The sequence below is a fragment of the Propithecus coquereli genome, unplaced genomic scaffold (assembly GCF_000956105.1).
Source record: "Propithecus coquereli isolate 6110/MARCELLA unplaced genomic scaffold, Pcoq_1.0 Scaffold142, whole genome shotgun sequence".
In the NCBI taxonomy this organism is placed as follows: Eukaryota; Metazoa; Chordata; class Mammalia; order Primates; family Indriidae; genus Propithecus; species Propithecus coquereli.
Genome location: NW_012138525.1, coordinates 5,691,346 through 5,709,681, shown reverse-complemented (window position 1 = coordinate 5,709,681; position 18,336 = coordinate 5,691,346). Strand labels below are relative to the sequence as shown.

The window sequence follows — 18,336 nt, the reverse complement described above, 5'->3', positions numbered from 1 at the left end:
CGTTCTCCTCCCTCTTGCCTTCTTTTGTAAGAGGACGTGTGCCGTGTTGCCACACCATTTCTTTTCATCTTGCTCCCATCTGAGAGGCTCTGTCTGGATGTTCCGTGGCTCCGATCCAGGAAGGAGACATGTGGCCCTCCTTCCGTGTGTGACAGAGAGGCTGGCTGGGAGGGGCAGGGGCTTTAGTCTTTCCCCTCTTCGGTAGCCTGGGGAGTAGGAGGCTTGGGCTCCATGGAGGCAGTAAGCAAGCAGTCTGTTTTGTGTAGTGGGATACAGCAACAGGCCTATTTCAGGGTTTCCTTCACCTCTTTGGGGGGCCGTATCCCATTCCAGATGGGGATACGCTCAGGTTTCAAATCATGCCCCACAGAGCCTTCATTGCCATCAGCGTATCCACCATGCTCTCTGCCCATTTCCTCCGTTTCTCCCCAGCACTTGTTGCCATTCAGAAGAGGGAAAGATAAGGCCCCCCACCCAGACCCACAGAGACATCTCAGAGGGCAGGAGAGGAGCCGTGCTGTGTTGCACGCTGGGTCCTCAGAATCCTCTGTCTTTCCTTGGCTGCAGATCTTTCAAGTTCGTGGCCGTGTATGATGCCTTTCCCTTGTTTAGTTGCAGCTGGAGAGTTCTTTTACTCATAAGCTTTTATAACTGTTAGTTGGTTTTGTTGGAAGAGGGAGAGTCTGACATCTGTCTTCACTGTCATTTTCACCCAGAAATTCTAAACTGGTGCTTTAAAAAATATATTGAGGTGCCTCTCTGAGGGCATCAGATAAAAAAGGGTACAGTATAATGATTAAAAACTCCAGTTCAGGGTCAGACAGTCCTGGGTGTGATCCCCTGCTCTGCCACTTGCTAATCCTACGAATTTGGGGAAGCTACTTAACCTCGCCACTGCTCAGTTTGCTGATTAATTTTTTAATTTTTAATTTTTATTGATTTTATTGGTAACATCTATTCATTTGGAAAGTTTCCTCATCTATAAAAGGTGCCTAGCTCGTGGAGTTGTCGTGAGAATTAACACATACGCGCTCAGTGAACCACAGGCCATGGTCACTCTTTTTTACTTTGTCTTTCTTATCTTAACCGTTGTTTCTTGGTCATGGAAATGGCCTGGAGACCTCAGAGGGAAGCGGCTGTGATCTGGAGCAGATCTTATCGTGTTCCTGGATTCTCTGACGACAGTAGCCCTTCGCAGCAATCCAGTCTCCCAACCCCAAACACACACATGTTCCGTCTCCCCTGTGATAAACCAGATTCCAATTGATCTTGTGAACATCTTTGTTTTCAGACTGTCACTCAGAATCGAACCAGGAAGCAGCTCTCCGAGACTAGTCTCTTCCAAGGAAGATCTTGCAGGTACTGTAGCTACCTCAAGTGGGAGCAAACCCGCCAATAGCCCAAATGTGGCTGCCAGAGTTGGCCTTGATGGTGGAGCCAAAGGGCAACGTTGAGATTGCAGCTTGGCAGACTCAGCTGTCCCTGTTCACGGCCCTCCTGCACCAACCCAGGCTCCTGACCACATGGGACCCCTGTGGGACACCTCTGCGCTGGGGCTCCCTGGAAGAGGCTGGGTGTTGGAGCCTGGGACCGAACAACCCCAAGACGGGTGAGATCAGAGCCCCGAGCTGGGAGGATACACACAGTCGACAAGACCCCAGGATCTTTGCCAGGCCACCTGGACCCGCATTAGCCGGGATGCTGCCCAGGCTTGGGTTCATGTGCCCTGCAGGGGTGCACAGGATGCCTGGGGTATTTGGTGTCACCAGACACAGGTGGTCATCATACTTGTGGAACACACACATGCACGCTGTGTCCCCTGTGATCAGAGCCCGGGCTCTGCTGCTTCCTAGCTTTGTTGCCTTACCTCTCTCATCTTCGGTGACCTCACTTGCAGAATGGCAGAAATACTAGTACTCACGTTGTAGGGCTGTTGTGATGCCCAAGAGTACGTCCACACCTGCAAAGCGCTCCGCCCTTAGCAACACACCGTGAAAGTGCGCTCAGTGTTGGCTGCTTGCTGTTATCGTCATGGCTGCCTTTGATTAGCGTTCCAACCAGCTCTCAGTAACTGGAGCTGATCTCTTTCCACTGCTGTCCAGGGAGAGGGTGGGGGGTGTGGGGGGTCCAACAGCATTTCCTCCTCCTGGTTTGAGCTCTGGGTCACACCTATCTGGGTTCTAGGCCACTGCAGTCTTAGCAAGTGACTTCACCCTCTAGGCCTCAGTTTCTTTACCTGTAAAATGGGGATAACAAAACCTTCATCCCAAGAACATTGGATGTCAAAAATGAAATGCTATTCGGAAGGTATTCATCGCAGAGCCCGACATGCAGAGTGTTCAGTAAGGGGGTGGCTACTGCAAGTGCTACCTGGTGTCATGCCACCCCAGGCTATTGACCCGCTCAAGCCATTCTCTCCACTCTCCCCAGCCAGGCCAACCGCTGTAACATCTCCTGGTAGACACAGGACCGCAGAGCCCACAGGGAGCAGGATGGTAGCCCCTCACAAGCCCCACCCGGCAAAGGCTCTGCCCTGACTCCTGAGTGTACTCCAAGTTCCTTGTCTTTTCCATCCTCTCCCCTGTGCAAGCTGGACCCTGCCGCTGGCACCCTGGGGTCCTCTGGAACTTAGCAGAGGAAGATACTGGTTGATCTTCACAGCCTAGGAGGTGCTGTTGTCCACACCTCAAGACAGAGTGCTGGCATAAGCTTGATTTTCACAGGATTTCCACGAGCCCAAACTAAAATGTCCTCTGCAGTCTTCCAAATCCACTACCTTCCATATGTGACGGGTGACCCCCCAGCAGGGGTGGCCAGAAGGAAAGTTCTTGGCGCTGGACTTGTCTCTACCTTCTCATCTCTGTCCGTTCTAGAACACCTTCCTCCTCTCGGTCAACATTGCCCCTTCCAGATGCTCAGACACCTGCACCTGACCTGTGGGGGGAAGGCAGGAGGCAGCGGGCGGGGTTCCCTTCAGAAAGAACACTAGCAAAGGCGAGCCATTGAAGACCATCTTCGGGAGATGGTGCCGAATTCCGCAGCAGCATGGGAGTGGTGCTCTGCCGCTCTGAGTCCCTCCAAATTCGTTTGAATAAGCAGCCTGCCTGTTAGGCCTCTGCAGCCTTATCAGGTCAGTAATCACGCCTTAACAAGATGAGCCACGTCTCTGGCATTCTCCAAATGCCAAGAAGTCCCCACGGCCACACTTGCTGCCCTTCAGACAGCGCTGAAGGATTCCTCTCCCAGGGGCCCTTCCTGCTGCCCAATTCCATCACTTCTGCCCCTGCTGGGCCTGGTCTGAGCTCACTGCTCCCTCCCTGTGCCCCGGAGCCATTGAGCAGGGAGAGATGGGAGGGCCAGTGGTCATGGCAGAGGAGGGTGTTAGCCTTGGTATGAGGACACAGCTCTGCCCCTCCCAGTGGCCTCTTCTTCCGCAGGCCAAACTCCAGCCTCACTTCCGCCTGCAAGTTGCAAGGTCTCTGCGAAGTTCTCCACCCCAGGCCCTTTGCCTGGGCCTTGAACATTCTTCCCCTCAGTTGTCATGGTCTGCTCTTGCTCACCCTTTTAGACTCAGAGAGGCTGTTACTTTTGCTCTTTGTCTCTTCATGGCATTCACCACAACTTGTCATTACATTCTTTGTCTGGTCACTGGGCCTGACTCATCCCTTGTTGAATCTCCAGCACCTAGCATGATGCTTGCCCCTTGCAGATGCTCGACTCTCAGAGGGCTCTTGGAGGAAGAGAAGGATGGGATGGATGGGGAGATGCATGCATGGATGGAGGAAGAAGCAGGCTGAAGCTCCCGGTCAGCCTTTGGTGCACACTAGCCCAAGCATGAGGGTCCTGTTGCTGCAGTTTCACGATCGAATCTCAGAGAGCCCCCTCCTCCCGGTGCCTCCACGCCCACATGCAGCCCAGGCCCCTCCTATGCCCGCCTGGGCCTCCCTAGCTCCTGCTCTTCAACAAGTCTGCAGATTGCTTGCTGTCAGGGCAGGGGGCAGCAGAGGCTTCCTGGGCCCCTCCGGGCATCTGTCTGACCCAGGTGGTCCCTTCATGTGACCCCCACCTGCCCCACTACCTCCTTCTTGAGGAGGAGACCAGGGCCCTGCCTCTGCCTCAGCCTCAGCCCCCAGCTTGGGTCTGCAGTGAGCAGCAATGGCTCTCCCTGCTGGAGCGGGGGTGGGGGCGGCAGGGCAGGAGCCAGGCTCAGAAAACTGAAATTGCTAATTGGGAGCCTCAAGAACTGGTCTCTCACTGCGCCCTGGGACAGGAAAGGAGGAGCTGCTCTTACTGGCCTCTTTTGACCCCTGCCTGTTGTGGAAGCCAGTGCTGGGGACCAGGAGCCAGCCCTTGGCCCAGCCTCCTCAGGGGGCGGCCAGACTCTCCTTGCCCTCTGTCCATTGTCACCTCCACCTGGCTCTGTTGTTTATTTGCCGTGTGAGACCAGAAGCCAGCAAGTCAACTAACCTTCAGTATCAGTCAGAGTCCTGCAGGGGACAAAATTGACCCCAGAAGGCTCACAGAAAGAGACTTCAATGAACAGAACCAATGAAGTGTGGTGAGGCACCCAGCACCCCTGGCCGGAAGGACACGGGGAAAAAAAAAGTGTTATCGACCCCGGCGGTGACTGAGCCACGGAGGACAGCTGGCTTGGCAGGAGGGAGAGGATGAAGCGGGAGGGAGTGGAAAGAAATACCTGACCTCTCTCTCCTGCAGCCCCCCGGCTGCTGCCAGAGCCTCCCACTGGCCAAACCCAGCAGGCAGCTGGGGACGAGGAATCCAGGGCATGCATCTCAGGGGTCAGCCCCCTCCCTGGCAGTGGCACTGAGCAGGGCAAAAAATGTACCTGGGTGGGCAAACAGAACACCCAGCATATGACCAAGCTTTAGTTTCTCCATCTGTAAAGTGGGCAGAGGATGTACCTCCCTCTGTGTTAGCGCAGTCCTGACACGCAGAGCACACTTGCCAAGTGTGACTTTATCCTGGCGATGTGACTGTCATAATTGTTAATGTTATGGTTCTGCCTCTGTCGCTGAACCAGCCTGCAGGTTTTAGGTAAACGTCACTGCCTCAGGGAAGCCTTTCTCTCCACCATCACACCCACCCCAGACCAGGTCAGGCCCCGTAACACCGGGGCAGGCAGACTTCAAGCCAAACCCAGCGCCGCCCCCATTTCTGTATCGAAACACAGCCACCCCCATCTGTTGATGCATTGTCTGTGGCTGCTGTCATGGGACAAAGACCCTGTGGACTGAAAAGCCTAAAATATTTAGCATCTGGCCTTTATAGAAGCTTGCCGAACCCTGTCACCCCTCCTGCCACTAGTTCCTGTACTTGTCCATGACACGTGCCTCTGCGGCGGTTCCACCCTGTGTGCTTATTTGACATGTCTGTCTTCCCCGCCAGACTGAAAGCCCCCTGAGGCAAGGACCCGCCTGGGATTCCTGGAGCCCAGCATGTAGGGGCGTGGGTGAAACACTCAGTCACCTGCCCTCGCCCCTGCAGCGCCCCTGCAGCACCGGCCCCTGAGCCCCTTGCGGGGCCTGGAGGCACCTGGTCGGCAGAGGCAGCTGCAGAGCGGCGACTGCTGACTCGGCACAGCCCGCGGAGAAGTGCTGATGCCGCAGTTTCCCGCAGCGGAGCGCGCCGGCTCACAGGAGTGTTTTCCACCAATTTTCCAAATCCCTGGCTTCAGCCCTGGAAGCAGGATGGGAAGGTTTTCATTGATCACCAGAGGGTAGGGGCTGTCTGGAAGGCGTCAGTGGCACTCAGTGGTCCCGGCTCCCGGCCTCAGCTGGCAGAGAGCGGGTGCTGCTGCAAGCAGGGGGCAGCGGGGGTCCCTCGGGGGGTGGGGATGGGGGGGGCCCAGGGGGCCTTTCTGGGCCGGGCAGTCAGACTGAGCTGCATGGCAGGAGCCCGACCAGACTCAGGGACAGGAATGTGCCTCTCGCGGTCCCAGGAATGGGAAGAACGCAGCCTCCCCCAGCTCCTCAGGAGGGGGTTTAGGCTCCAGCTCAGGCTTTCCCAGTAGTCAGACACCCCACACCTGCCAAGGAAAGGCCCCAAGATATGCTCATTGGTTCATTCCCTCAAGACTTGCAGGCCAAGGGCCTGCCACGGGCCAGGCACTTGCTATGAGCCAGGCGCCCAGTGAAAAGCAAGAACCTGCCCTCCCGGAGCCCACGCTTGAGTGGGCCGGGGGTAACGAAAGCCATGGGGGGCCGAAGGGACGCTGTGTGAGCGAGACTGAGCCGGCTGGTGGACTCTCTGGCTCTTGGTCCAGGCTGCGCCCACTCCTCTAACCAGCCCACCTGGGGCTCAAGGGACCCAGGCCCTGGCTTGGACAGCCAAGGTCTCAGGTCTCTCCGAGGCCTCGATTCCCATCAGACGTGGTCTACGAACTGAGGCCGTGCCCTTTGGCTCTGGGATGGCCCCTGTACCCCACAGAGAGCTGCCCCCCACTTTCCACCGAGGGAATGGCTGTGTGGGCAGTTCTACACCAACAAATAGACTGTGAGAAAGGAAACGGAGAAAGCTTCTCAGTTTCTGGGTCTGTGGAGAAAAAAGGCCAAGCCAGGAATGCCACGTTTTCAATTTTCCCTCCACATGTAATGTTTAGTTTATATAAATGAACTAATATTTTCCTGGAGAGAAAAAATCATAAGGAACGTTGACCCCCAGAGAGGGCAAGCGATTCTTGTGTGTGCTTTGGAACTGGTGAAGACATTTCCAGATTTTGTTGGCCCCGCCTCCACATGGCTTCACCAACTGACAGGTTTTCTCTGAAGATTCCTGGGCAGCAGCGCGACTCCAGGGGGATCTCGGCCTTGGCCTCCTGTTTCTGTACTCACACCTTTGGGACTGCTCTCTGACACGCCTGTCCATCTTCTCATTGTATTGTCTGGTGGCGAAAACCACCTCTGGAGTCAGGCAGGTCTAAGCACAAGGGTCTGGACAGCCTCTGGGCTGTGTCCCCCGTGCCCCATGTATCGGGTAGTGCCAGTAAGTACCCTGCCTTAGAAGACAACCTTGGCATGTCCCTGGCTTTCCTAAGACACTTTGAGTTACACCCTGTCCCCACTTGGTCCTCAGAAGGCTGGTTTCGCATAAGAATCAGAACTCCAACCTGATCTGGCATTGACTCTCCTTGCCTCGCCCTAGCTGGGTGCTTCAGGCCTGACTGCTGTGGCACGAGCAGGGTGCTGGGCCCCTCTCCCTCCGTAAACTCTTCTCCATCTCCCTTGGCCTGATGACGCGGCTGCGTCCTCTCCTGGGCACTTCCACGGGAACTGTGCAGCCCCTTCCACGGCCCCTCAAAGTCTGGCGCCCACTGCCGGCTTCCGATGCTTAGGTCGCCTCCAGCCCTCAACTCCACGCCAGCTCTCCTCACAGGGGACCACCTCGGTCCACGGGTGGCCACACCTGTCCTCATCCTGACAGACCTGTGAGCACAGGTCGAGTGGCCACCACTGTCCTCTGGCTGTGGCCATGCTGGCTTCCTGAGGCCTGAGGAGGCACTGGGAGTCCCTGGGTCTGCTGACTGCTGGAGACATACTTTGAGGTCCCCAACAGCTGTGGAGACCCCCCTCACTGTGTGTGAGCAGAGAAGAGAGCAGCCCCAGGCCAGGGAACAGAGGCTTCCTGCCCTGCACACGCTCGTATATTCTCAGAGCGCGTGAGGGCCTCCTCGAGGAGCTCCAGGGCCAGGAAGCCAGTCGTGGCCCCTTCACTCTGGAACCTCCCATCTCCCTTGTTCTTGGATCCCCATCTGATGGCCTGTCATGTCAAGGTCAAGCAAGGAGCCGAGACCCAAACCCGCCTCTGCCCAAACCCTGCCCCGCGGTGGCCCAGCTCCTCACGGCACCGCGGCTCCCTGCGTCCTCTGCTCCGCGCTCCCTGTGGCCTGGGAATCCGTCCCCCTGACTGCCGGGAGAGAGCGTCTCAGCCTGCCCACAGTTGAAGGGTGGTTGGAGGCCGTTTTCAGAAAGAGCTGAAGCGGGTGCTCCGAGTGGTGTGTGAGATAGCTCTTGGCTCACAGCGAGGGCCCGTGAGAGCTGTGTGTATGAGAAACAAAGAATGTGTGTGAATGCGAAAGCGACCAGCTCCCAGGCCCAGCTGTGAAACCTGGCCAGAGACGGCTTTCAATACAAACAGACTTTCTGTGCAGAGGGGCCCCCGCGTCCTGGAGAGCCGCAGGGCTCTGGCAGACCCGGAGAGGGCCATGTCCCTTGTCTGGGAACAGGGCTTTTAGCACGGGCAGGAAGGAAACCAAGCACACTGAGCCCCCTTTAGATTGGGTGGAAGTTTGCCCTTCGTACCGGAGGCTCCAGGTGGCGTTCCACGAGCTCCAGATTGCACCATTGCGGTTCCCTCCTCCAGGGAGGACAGGCAGGCTCAGAAGGATGAGGAGATGGACTGGGAGCTCCTGGCTCAGCCCCGGCAGAGGCTGGACTGGAACCCAAGCCTTGTGACTCCAAGTTGAGTAGTTCCCCTCCGCCACAGCTGCCTCCCATTAACTTCCGACGTGTGAGACTTGGAAAGCACCCCCTTGAGCAACAGCGGGGCTGCCAGGCTGCTTAACTAGGGCAGTGCTGACCCAGGGCAGGCCACTCGGACACTGCCGGAAACCCGTGGGAATGAGGCTCCCCATCCCAAATGCATGTTCTCCTCTGCAGCCATGAGCACCATGCTCATGTACCCAGTGGCCTGCAGACGTCAGCCCCAAACTGAACTTCTCATCGCCCCCCACACCTGCTTCCTAGGTGCACAGCACCACTCCATGAGGGTCACCCTGGGTCCCCCTTTCTCCACAGCCCCTGCCTGGCCCACCTCCAGGGTACCTCTCGTCCACACCTCTCATCCAAGCCTGTGGCCTTAAGTCTTGGCCACACCCAGTTGGTCTCCAGCCAGAGTGAACTTTCTAGGGTGCATATCTGAGTGCATCACTGCCCCTTCCTAAGAATCTCCGCACCTTCTCCCATTAAACTCCAGATTTATGCGGGCTACCCTCTGCTAGACTAGGCCAGAACCCTGGCGCATTATGCTTCAGAGGCCCTGCTGGCTGTCACCTCAAAGTCTTTGCACATGCTGTCTCCCCTCTGCACCCATCACAGCTCCCGCTGGGGTGCTGCGCCCACCTGGGCGTCAGACCTTCCTTCCAAAGGTCCTCACTGATGCCACCTCCATGTTCCCACATGCACTGTGCTCAGGGCTCCCCCCTCACTGGCTGCCCACCTGGGCAAGCTCCTGAGCCCTTCCCGCCTCAGGTTCCATGTCATAAAACTGATGTAACAATAGCACCTGCGTGGCAGTGTTACCAAAAAGCTTAAATAAGATCATGTACACAAAGCATTTATCACAGTTTCTGGTACCCTGTAGATGCCCAGTGAATGTTAGCCGTTGTCACTGTCACCATTGTGATTGTTGTTGTAGCTATGCTATTGGTGCAGTTGTTGCCATTAGCGTATTTATTGTTGTTATTCTCATGGGTCTCTCCTGGGTGTAGTTACCTGGTTACTTGTCTCTGCTCGACACTTGACTGTCGGCTCCAGGAAGGCAGAACACCATCTCTTCAATCCAGTGCTGCATCTGCAGGCCTGGGCCAGGGGCAGGCCCAAGGTCAGGACTCAGTACAAGTGTGCTGTTGTTGCATGAACGGAGGCGGGATGCTGTGTGGCTTACTCCTCACAGGGAGGCTGCAAGCTCAGGACCTTGTTCCTGTTCTGCTCAGAGGGGTAAGGTGACTTGCCCAAAGTCACTTGGCCTGCAAATGGCAGACACAGGTGGGAGCCTGGGCCATTGTGCCCTGATCCTGAGTCCTTTGCAGTCACCATTCATCATCCTTGACCTGTCCACTCCGAGGCCATTATTAGAAGGCCCTGTGCTCTTTTCTCTTCCAATCAATGAGTGGTCTGTTGGGCAGCATGTTGGTTTCTTAAAAGAAATGTAATAAAAACCAGATTTTTTTTCAACATGATATCTCGTTCCCTAAAGAGACTGTCAGTTCTCATATGTTCCAATAAAACTGCTAAAGAAACAGCCACTTAAAGAGCTTTAAAGATTATTCATGGAAAAATTATGCTGAGGAAAAATAGAGCAATCCTCTGAGATAGTCAAGCCACATGGTCAGTTTTTCCAGCTGTCCGTGCCATATCGGGCCTGGCAGCAGGGACTACTCTCTGCTAGACTAGGCCAGAACCCCGGCGCATTATCACCACCCATACCCTTGCCCCTACCCCGAGGACATGGAGAAACTAACTTGCCAGCCACCCAGCTCAAAAGCGATCCCAAAAGACACGTGTCCCTGGTGCTGTCACGTGGTGGCCACCCCCGGCTTGGCAGGGCAGGAACATGAGGCCTTTCAGTAGCAGAGGGTGTCACTTACTGGCAGAGAGGCCCCCATCCCTGGGTCCCAGCTGAATGGAAATTCTTCTGCTTCCGCGTCAGACCCAGGCTGTTGGTCAACAATGCAGGGGAGTGGAAGGCTGAGGCCTAGAACAGGGAGAGCAGCAGCAGCTTTGAAACTGTGCCCAGGGAGGCTACAGATTCTCTGCTGGGTCCTCCACTCATACCCCAGCTGGGTCGAGGGGCATCTGAGGCCAGGAGTGCCTCCCAAGGCCATCGGATGCAGAGAGAAGTAGGGTAGATCCAGGCCCAGTGCTGGAGGGAGAATCAGGGGTTGAATGGAAGAGACCAAGGACAAGTCCAGCGGGGTCAGGAGACACTGTAAGTGGGAATCAAAGCCGGGAGGCAGGAAGTGCATAGAAACAGGTGGGAAAGGAGTCGAGCAGGAGTGAACAGGAAGCGGCCTGAGGAAGTTACCAGAACCTCAGGGCATCCAGCTCTCACTCACCCTCCAGCCGTGTGACGGTGCCTGTAAAATGGCCATGATAAAAGTGCTAACTTCATAGGAGTCAGTGACATAGGACTTTGTAGTGTTTATACAAGCGTGGCACACAGTTGGTGCATAATAGATGTTAGTCCTCTTCACCTTCCCTCCCTCAAGAGTAGCAATTGGGTCTTACCCATGACAGATTTCCTTCCAGGACGAAGTGCCTCCTGCTCACCAGGTCACTTCAAGTACTGTCATTGTGTCCCTCCTTCCTCATGTTCTGACCACTGTCCGACCTCTGAACAGCTGGAGTCCCTCTCCAGCCACCGCGAGGGTGCCACACACCTGGGTTCAAGTTCTGCCTCCAGCGTGCAGTAGATCCGTGAGCCCTGCTTTCTTATCTGTGAAATGGGATGCTAAGTTCCCACCGCAGGCGTGGCGGCACAGGCACAAAGCACAGCGCCGGGCGCATAGCGTTGAATCATGATCGTCATCAGTATTGTTACCACTCCAAACACCAGGTAGTCTTGGCTTCCACTGCAAACCACGTGAGTAACAGCAATGCAATTTGACCTTTAGAAAACACTTTTCTGAAGCAGGGTGGGAGCCAGAGTGACTCAGGCAGTGAGGCTGTAATCCCTCACACACGGCTGCTAATAAACAAGGCAAGTTCCACCCTCTACATGGATTCGTTTCTTGAGCAATATGTGCAAAACCAAAACAAAGCAGGATGGTTTTCATTCTTCCTTTCGCTCTCTGGATCAGCTGCACAAGATGTTCCTTCAGGTCAGAGCCTGCTTGTGCATTTCGATCAGAGGTTCTTTCCCAGGGTGTGCATCCGAATCACCGGGAGAGCTCTGGTAGCATGCAATGCCCAGACCCTCCTGCTGCCAGCAACATCAGGACCTCCAGGGCCCAAGACACTCCATTTTTAACACACTCTCCAGATGGTTCTGATACATTCCCTGGTTAAGAGTTAGAGCCTCAAAGGTGCTGATGACCACAGGAACACGTGACCAGGAAAATGCATATATACAAAAGCTTAGAGGCGATTTCAGTCTTCCACACACTCCTCAAAGGCCTTCCATAGACCCCCACTTGGTTCATGAAGTCTGGGCCAAGAACCTTTACTTTTGAATCATGCCTCTCTGGTTCCATTATTATGGGTTGGTCTGTCAGATCCTTTTTGTGAGTGACTATCTGAAAGCAGGAATCGGGACCTCGCCTTCCCTCTCTCTTGCCTGCAGGTCAGGTTCACCGGCAGCTCCCCTAAGACGCAGCGTGGCGTGCTGGGGTCTCTTCGTTAAGGTACTTTGAGCTACAGCAGCAGAGACAGACTCTGGCTTCAACCAAAAGGGGAAGCGTCGGCTCGCAGGATCCAGGGAGGGCTGAGCAGCCGGGCCAGGGAAGGATGGGAAGGACTGGGCTTCAGAACAACTGAAACAGGATTCCCTTCCGCCTCGCTCTGTGGCCTTACTCTGAGTCACTTTCTTTTTCTGTCCCCACGGACCAGCTTCCTTCTCCACAAGAAGGGAAAGATGGCCGTTGATAGTGTCTAGGTTTTATTTCTCATCCACCAAAAAGAGATTGTCCTCAAATGCTTTCTAGGTTCAAATCCAAAAATCCTGGGGAAGGTGTCCACTTGTAGACCAATCAGCCGGGGCCAGAGGCAAGGCCACGTTGGACTGGCGTTGGCTCCCCCGTGACTCCATCAGCGGGAGGAGTAGGTGCTTCCTGAGGAGGGGCTGGGCAGGGGGTGCCAGGTGTCCACGGCCTAGACCTTGAACCTGGTCCCATGGCCAGGTAGCTCCATGTCCTTGATGCTTAACCCACTCAGCTTCTGCTGCCCCATTTGTGAATTAAGGCTAATAATACAGACCTCAGCATGGTACTGTACTTAAATGTGAAGGCACCATAGGATCAAGGCAAGAAACAGATGACACACTCAAGGGGTGCTTGGAGGAGAGTTTCAGAATGGGGCTGTTTACAAAGATGTGGGCAGGGTGTGTGGGAACCCCAGGGGACAGCACAGGACCCCACGGGTAGATATAGTGGGGCACTGTAGCTTCCCCTAGGCCTGCAGGAGTGCAGGGAGGCAGCAGTTACCAAAACCCAGAGTCAGGCAGGGCGCGAGCAGACTGCCACCTCTGCTGGGAGAGCCCACAGAGACAGCCAGAGGAGGCAGTGCCCCAGCTGCTGCCCACTGACCCAACCCAGCCCCACAGTGCGGCCCCAGAAGGCTGGAAGACAGCTCTGGAGGGGCAGGTGGAAGATTCCAGCACAGCACCTGGTATAGAAGAGGTGTCCACTATTTTCAAAGTATCCTCTTTTTAAATAATGAAATATTTAATACACAGAGAATACCTATTGTACCCACATCCATACGTAACAGCTGCTAACATTTTGCCGTGTGTGCTCTGTGTTTTTAAGTCGTACAGCATTACAGGGCGAGGGACGGTCCCTCTCACCGCGTCTGCCTCTTACTCCTTCCTCCCGACGGATACCTGCTGTCCTGATGTGTGTTAGTCTTGTGTAGGTTTCCGTGTTTTACTACATATATACTTGTGTCGAAACATATACACTATTGTGTGTTTTTTAAAAAATTTGACATAATTGGTGTCATACCATAAACATTCTTTTGCAACTTGCTCTTTCCACTTACCACATGATTTTATGACTTACCCGTATCGATACCTATAGATCCAGTTTCTTCTTTTTTTTTCTTTTCATTTCCTACTCAGTTTCCTACTTTTTTTTTTCTTTGTAGAATTTGTTGAATGAATAAACCCCAGCTCATTTGTCTGTTTCCCTACTGAGGGGCACGTAGGTTTTTCTGCTTTTTTGCCGTGACTCACAGGGCTACGTCAAGCATCCTCGTGTACTTATGTGAGAATCTCTCTAGAGCACACACCTAGAACTGGAATCGCCAGGAGAAGGCGGCCTGGCATCTTCCCTTTACTCAACATTGCTAATTGCTTTCCAAATATTCCATACTCGTATGAGCCCCAAACGAGTTCTTGTTCCCCCACATCCTGGCCAACGCGAGATAGTATCAGGTTGATTATTTATTTACAATCTGATGGGATGAAAGATATCTCATTTTTGCTCTGATTTGCATTTCCATTATTACCAGCGAGGTTAAGCATCGTGTAGTTGCAGGTCATCTGATTGTTCTCCTGTGTGAATTTCTCTTTCCCGTCTTTGCTTAGTTTCTCTGTGCGGTTTGTGTCTTTCTCACTGGCCTTTGAAGTTCTCCGTACATCTGAATGCTAATCCTTCATTGGTTGTGCGGGTGACAGATGCTTTCCCCAGTCCGGGACTCGCCTTTAACGTTGATTTTGCTATCTCGTTTGTTTGTCTGTTTTGGTACAGAAATGGTTCATTTTAACGTAGTCAGATTTATTTGTTTTCCTTTAGGGCTTATGCTTTTTCTTTCCCCCTTTCCCCAGAGTCATGAAGATTGTCTCCTATTTTTTCCCAATAGTTTTACATTTTTGCTTTTCATGTTGCTGACATTAGTCCACTTGTTTAATATAAGGTAAGACTTCAGAATATTAGCTTTTCCCACCCGGAACCCAGTGGTTTTTGCCCCCTGTACCGGAAGGCGCCTTCCTTCCCACTGATGGGGACCCTGGGCTCTTATTCACTGAAGCGTGTCTGTCCAGGTGCAGGGCGAGCCATTCGAATTGCTCCTGCTCTGCTTTGCTCTGACATAGTCGGGCCAGGCCTGCACTCTTCTTCTTTGCAATTGTCTCGGCTGCTTCGCCTCTTTACTGTCCCGTTGGGATTCTGAGATCGGCATAAATAGCAGGTCAGGCAGAGCCTTGAACGCCACATCATGGACGGTTTCAAGCAAGGAGATGGTGCGGTCAGCTTTACGTTTTCAGACACTCATGAAGCTGGGTGGGGGTTAGATTTTAGAGGATCAGATTGGAGGCAGGAAGAAGATAAAGTAGGGGGGCCCAGGCCAGTCAGTGACAAGAGAGATGGGCAGCGAGGGGGGTGTAAAACCTGGAGGCCTCGACGACTGTGGATGGCAGGTGAGAAGGGGACGTGAGAAAAGGCAAGTCACAGTCTGGGAGGAGCCAAGAATGACCATCTACTGAGTGACCTACGGTGCCTCCAGCCAAGGCCAGACACGCAGGAGAAGGAGGTGCTGAGTTCAGCGTGGCTGTGCCGAACTTGGGGTATCTCAGGAAAGGTCAGATGGAAGAATAGTGCCAAGAGATTGATATATAGGTTCAGGCTTAGAAATGACAACTGCAGTAAAGATTTAAGAGTCATCAGCATGTCCGATCACATCAAAAACTGGAGCCAAAGTGGGAGGCCTGTGCAGACAGCTCTGGCCTGGACAGCTCTGGAGTGATTGTCAGAGGATGAGGAGCTCATGGAGGAGACAGAGTGACAGCGACGGAGGAGGCACAGGGAGAAGCAGGAGAGCGTGGCATTGTGGCCGCCCAGAAAGGACAGCGTCGAGGAGTGGTCCCTAGCACTAGGCGCCAAGGGCTCTGGGGAGAAGGCTGATGAGCATTTATTGGTTTTCCAGAAAGGTCAGTGGTCATTAGGGACAGAAATCAGATTTGAGTGACTTCCTGAGCAGCAGGGCAGAGGGGCACGAGGGGGTGCGCAGACCTCTGTGGGAGGAAGCGTGACTGGCTGGAGAAGATCGGTGAAGGGCCTTGGCTTGCAGAGCAGGAGGGACTAGGCTGGGGGAGGAGCTGAGAGCAGGGGGCATGCGAGGCAGTGAATTCTGAGGAGGCAGGTAGGGCCTGAAAGGAGAGATGGGCCCTGGACAGAGAAGCCCCCGCTCCCCAGGCCTGGTGGGAAGGCCAGTGTGACTGGAGGTGCACGAAGCCATTGCAAGGGTGGCTGTGGCCAAACCCGACAACCCATTCTCTCGCCAAAGTAGAGAGTGGCGCCATTTGCAAGGCGGGGGCGCGGTCTAGGAGTTGCCAGTGCAGAGTGGGGGGCGGCTGAGGAGAGAGGTGATATTTGGGAATGCCCTTGAGGGGAACAATGAGAAAGTTGGCCAAGGCCCAATGGAGTGATTGGCAGGGGACCCTGGGGACGCTGGGAAGGGGAAGGGGAAGGCGAAGGTGCCTGTGCAGAATGGCGTCTGGAGGGAGCGCAGCACAGCAGAGGTGAGACAGCCGGGGAAGTGAGAGCGCAGCCCGCAGCAGGATTCAGAACTGGAGGTGGCGGGAGCCCCCACCTCATGACTCTTCTGAAATGCCAGGAGGGGGCGAGGCTTCCCGCAGGGCTCAGGGTGGGACATGGGTCATTATTTGGGGACATTAAAATAAGAATGACCCAAGAAGGCTGGAGGACATGGGAACTCTTAGGCCACTTTAGTCTGCAGGATCTTATGGCGGCACGTCTGGAGCTCTGGATGGGCCTCAGGCTTTACAGGCCCCCCAGGAAAGTTCCCAGCTTGGCCATGCAGTGGCCTCCTCGATGTGCTCTGCATTTGATGTCTCTGCAAGAAGTGGCTGCGCCCCTTTGTGGAAGCCCTGGCCTCCACCACCAGTGTCTGGCCCAGATGGCCGGGGCTAGGCTAACATCTAGGGTCACTGCCCCTTAAAGACCTCCTTTCCCAACCCACAGAAACTAAAGAGTGTAACAGTGGTTAGGGCCACATTCCTCAAATATAGCTGAGGATGTGGCCACACGAAGGATTCTGCCTTGGTCACTGTGTATTGTGCTCAGTGGGGTTTGTGGCCCCCAACTCCCTGGCTCTGATGACCTCCCGTTAGCCCCATGACTGGATTGAGAAGGACATGGCAATAATTGCCATAATAAAATAAGTATGAGGCCGGGCACAGTGGCTCATGCCTGTAATCCTAGCACTCTAGGAGGCAGAACTGGGAGGATCGCTTGAGGTCAGAAGTTTGAGGTTGTAGTGAGCTATGATGACGCCACTGCACTCCAGCCAGGGCGGCTAAGCAAGACTCTGTAGATAGATAGATAGATAGATAGATAGATAGATAGATAGATAGTGACCAAGCTAACCATGATGGTCTAGTAAGTGACCTCATCAACTCCTCCCAGCCACCTGCAAGGTGAGTTGAATTATTCCCACTTTTCAGATGAGGAAACTGAGGCTCAAGGAATAAGTAACATGTCCAAGGTCCCCAGATAGTAAGTGACAGACCTGGCATCTGAACCCTGTCTGCCTGGCTGTGCTCTTGCTCAGCAAATCTGCCTGTTCAGACCCTTTTTGTTGAATGAGTAGGTAGAGACCAGAAAGCGGTCGTTATAGGGGTTCAGGGTAAAGGCACGGACTTGGGGCCAGAAGGCGCACTTTGCAGTCTCAACCCTGTCACTTACCAGCTGGGTGGCCTTGGATAACACATGCCGTGGGGAAGCAGGGCCAGACTGCTGATCCTCACATGCACCCGCAGCACTCTCCCTTGGGCCAGTGGGGCTGCCCGGCCAGTGGGCACCGTGCACAGTAGGACACTGGCCATCCTCAGTGGATGGATGTCAGCCTTGGGAGTTAATTACTGTGTTGGAAGGGAAGGGTCAATATCTAATAAGTAGGAAGCCATGGGGCCACGTGTGACAGCCAGACCAGGTGCCTTACCCCAAGCCCGGTGCCTCCTCTGAGCCTCCATATCCAGCCCAACCTACACAGCCCACCCCCACCACCAGAGCCCCCATCATTGCTCTCTCTGCTCTGTTCACAGGTCCCTCTGCTGGGTCCAGTTCTGCGAGGTTCAGTCGGAGGCCCACCTGTCCTGATGCGTCCGTTGCCGGCAGCCTCCCCACACCTCCTGTACCCAGACACAGGAAGAGCCACAGCCTGGGCAACAAGTGGGTGACCGAGCAAGCCCTCCCCCAGGGCTTCAGACTGGCCTGCATGAGGGGCGTGGGTGCAATGCTGGGGAACACTTGCAGACGGGGGTGCTCACCGCCTCTGTTCTGGGAGTTGCTGGAGGCAGCTGTTGGGAGTGCTGGCCGGCGTGCTCCGCTGAGGCTGCCGTGGGCTCAGGAGGAGCTGAGGGGCACCTGCAGCAGTGCCATTAACATGCTGCTGACAGCAGCCGGTGGAGGAAGGGCAGGGAAGCAACAGTGGCATTCCTAAGAATTTGCGCAAGCCCAGTTAGTGACATATTGTTATGGAGAGCCCAAGTCCAGTGGAACCAGTGACGGTCATACAGGGCAGCGTTAGGTGTCTCATGGCACTTGCCCGCAGAGCAGTGGACCTGCTGGCTCACCCAGCCCTGTGGGGCCCACAGCAGGGGGTCATGTGTGGGTCTTTGGATGGCTGGGGGCAGCCATGCGCATGTCCCCAGGGCTTTGGACACAGGCTTCTGAGCAGTTGGGTCCAGCCATCCCTCCCCCCTCCTTCCTTCCTTTCTTCCTCCTTCCCGTCTTTCCTTCCTTCCTTCCTTCTACTAAGGCACAAGACTCTGCCCAGCCCAGGCTGGTCCTGCAGGAGCCCCAGACTAGAGGAGTGGGAGCTGCTCTCTGAGCATGCAGCCCCTCCTCTATGCCGGGCGCTC

General features: G+C 54.8%; 1 protein-coding gene across 3 annotated transcripts in view; it reads left to right on the top strand.

Moving 5' to 3' along the window:
• The window catches only part of RALGPS1 (Ral GEF with PH domain and SH3 binding motif 1), a 305,604-nt gene that overhangs the window by 265,299 nt on the left and 21,969 nt on the right, over positions 1 to 18,336 (top strand). For all 3 annotated transcript variants that reach the window (XM_012639803.1, XM_012639805.1, XM_012639802.1), the window contains exons 11-12: positions 1,292 to 1,359; positions 17,518 to 17,644. In XM_012639803.1, the coding sequence (XP_012495257.1) occupies positions 1,292 to 1,359; positions 17,518 to 17,644 (195 nt within the window). The remainder of the gene's footprint in view (positions 1 to 1,291; positions 1,360 to 17,517; positions 17,645 to 18,336) is intronic.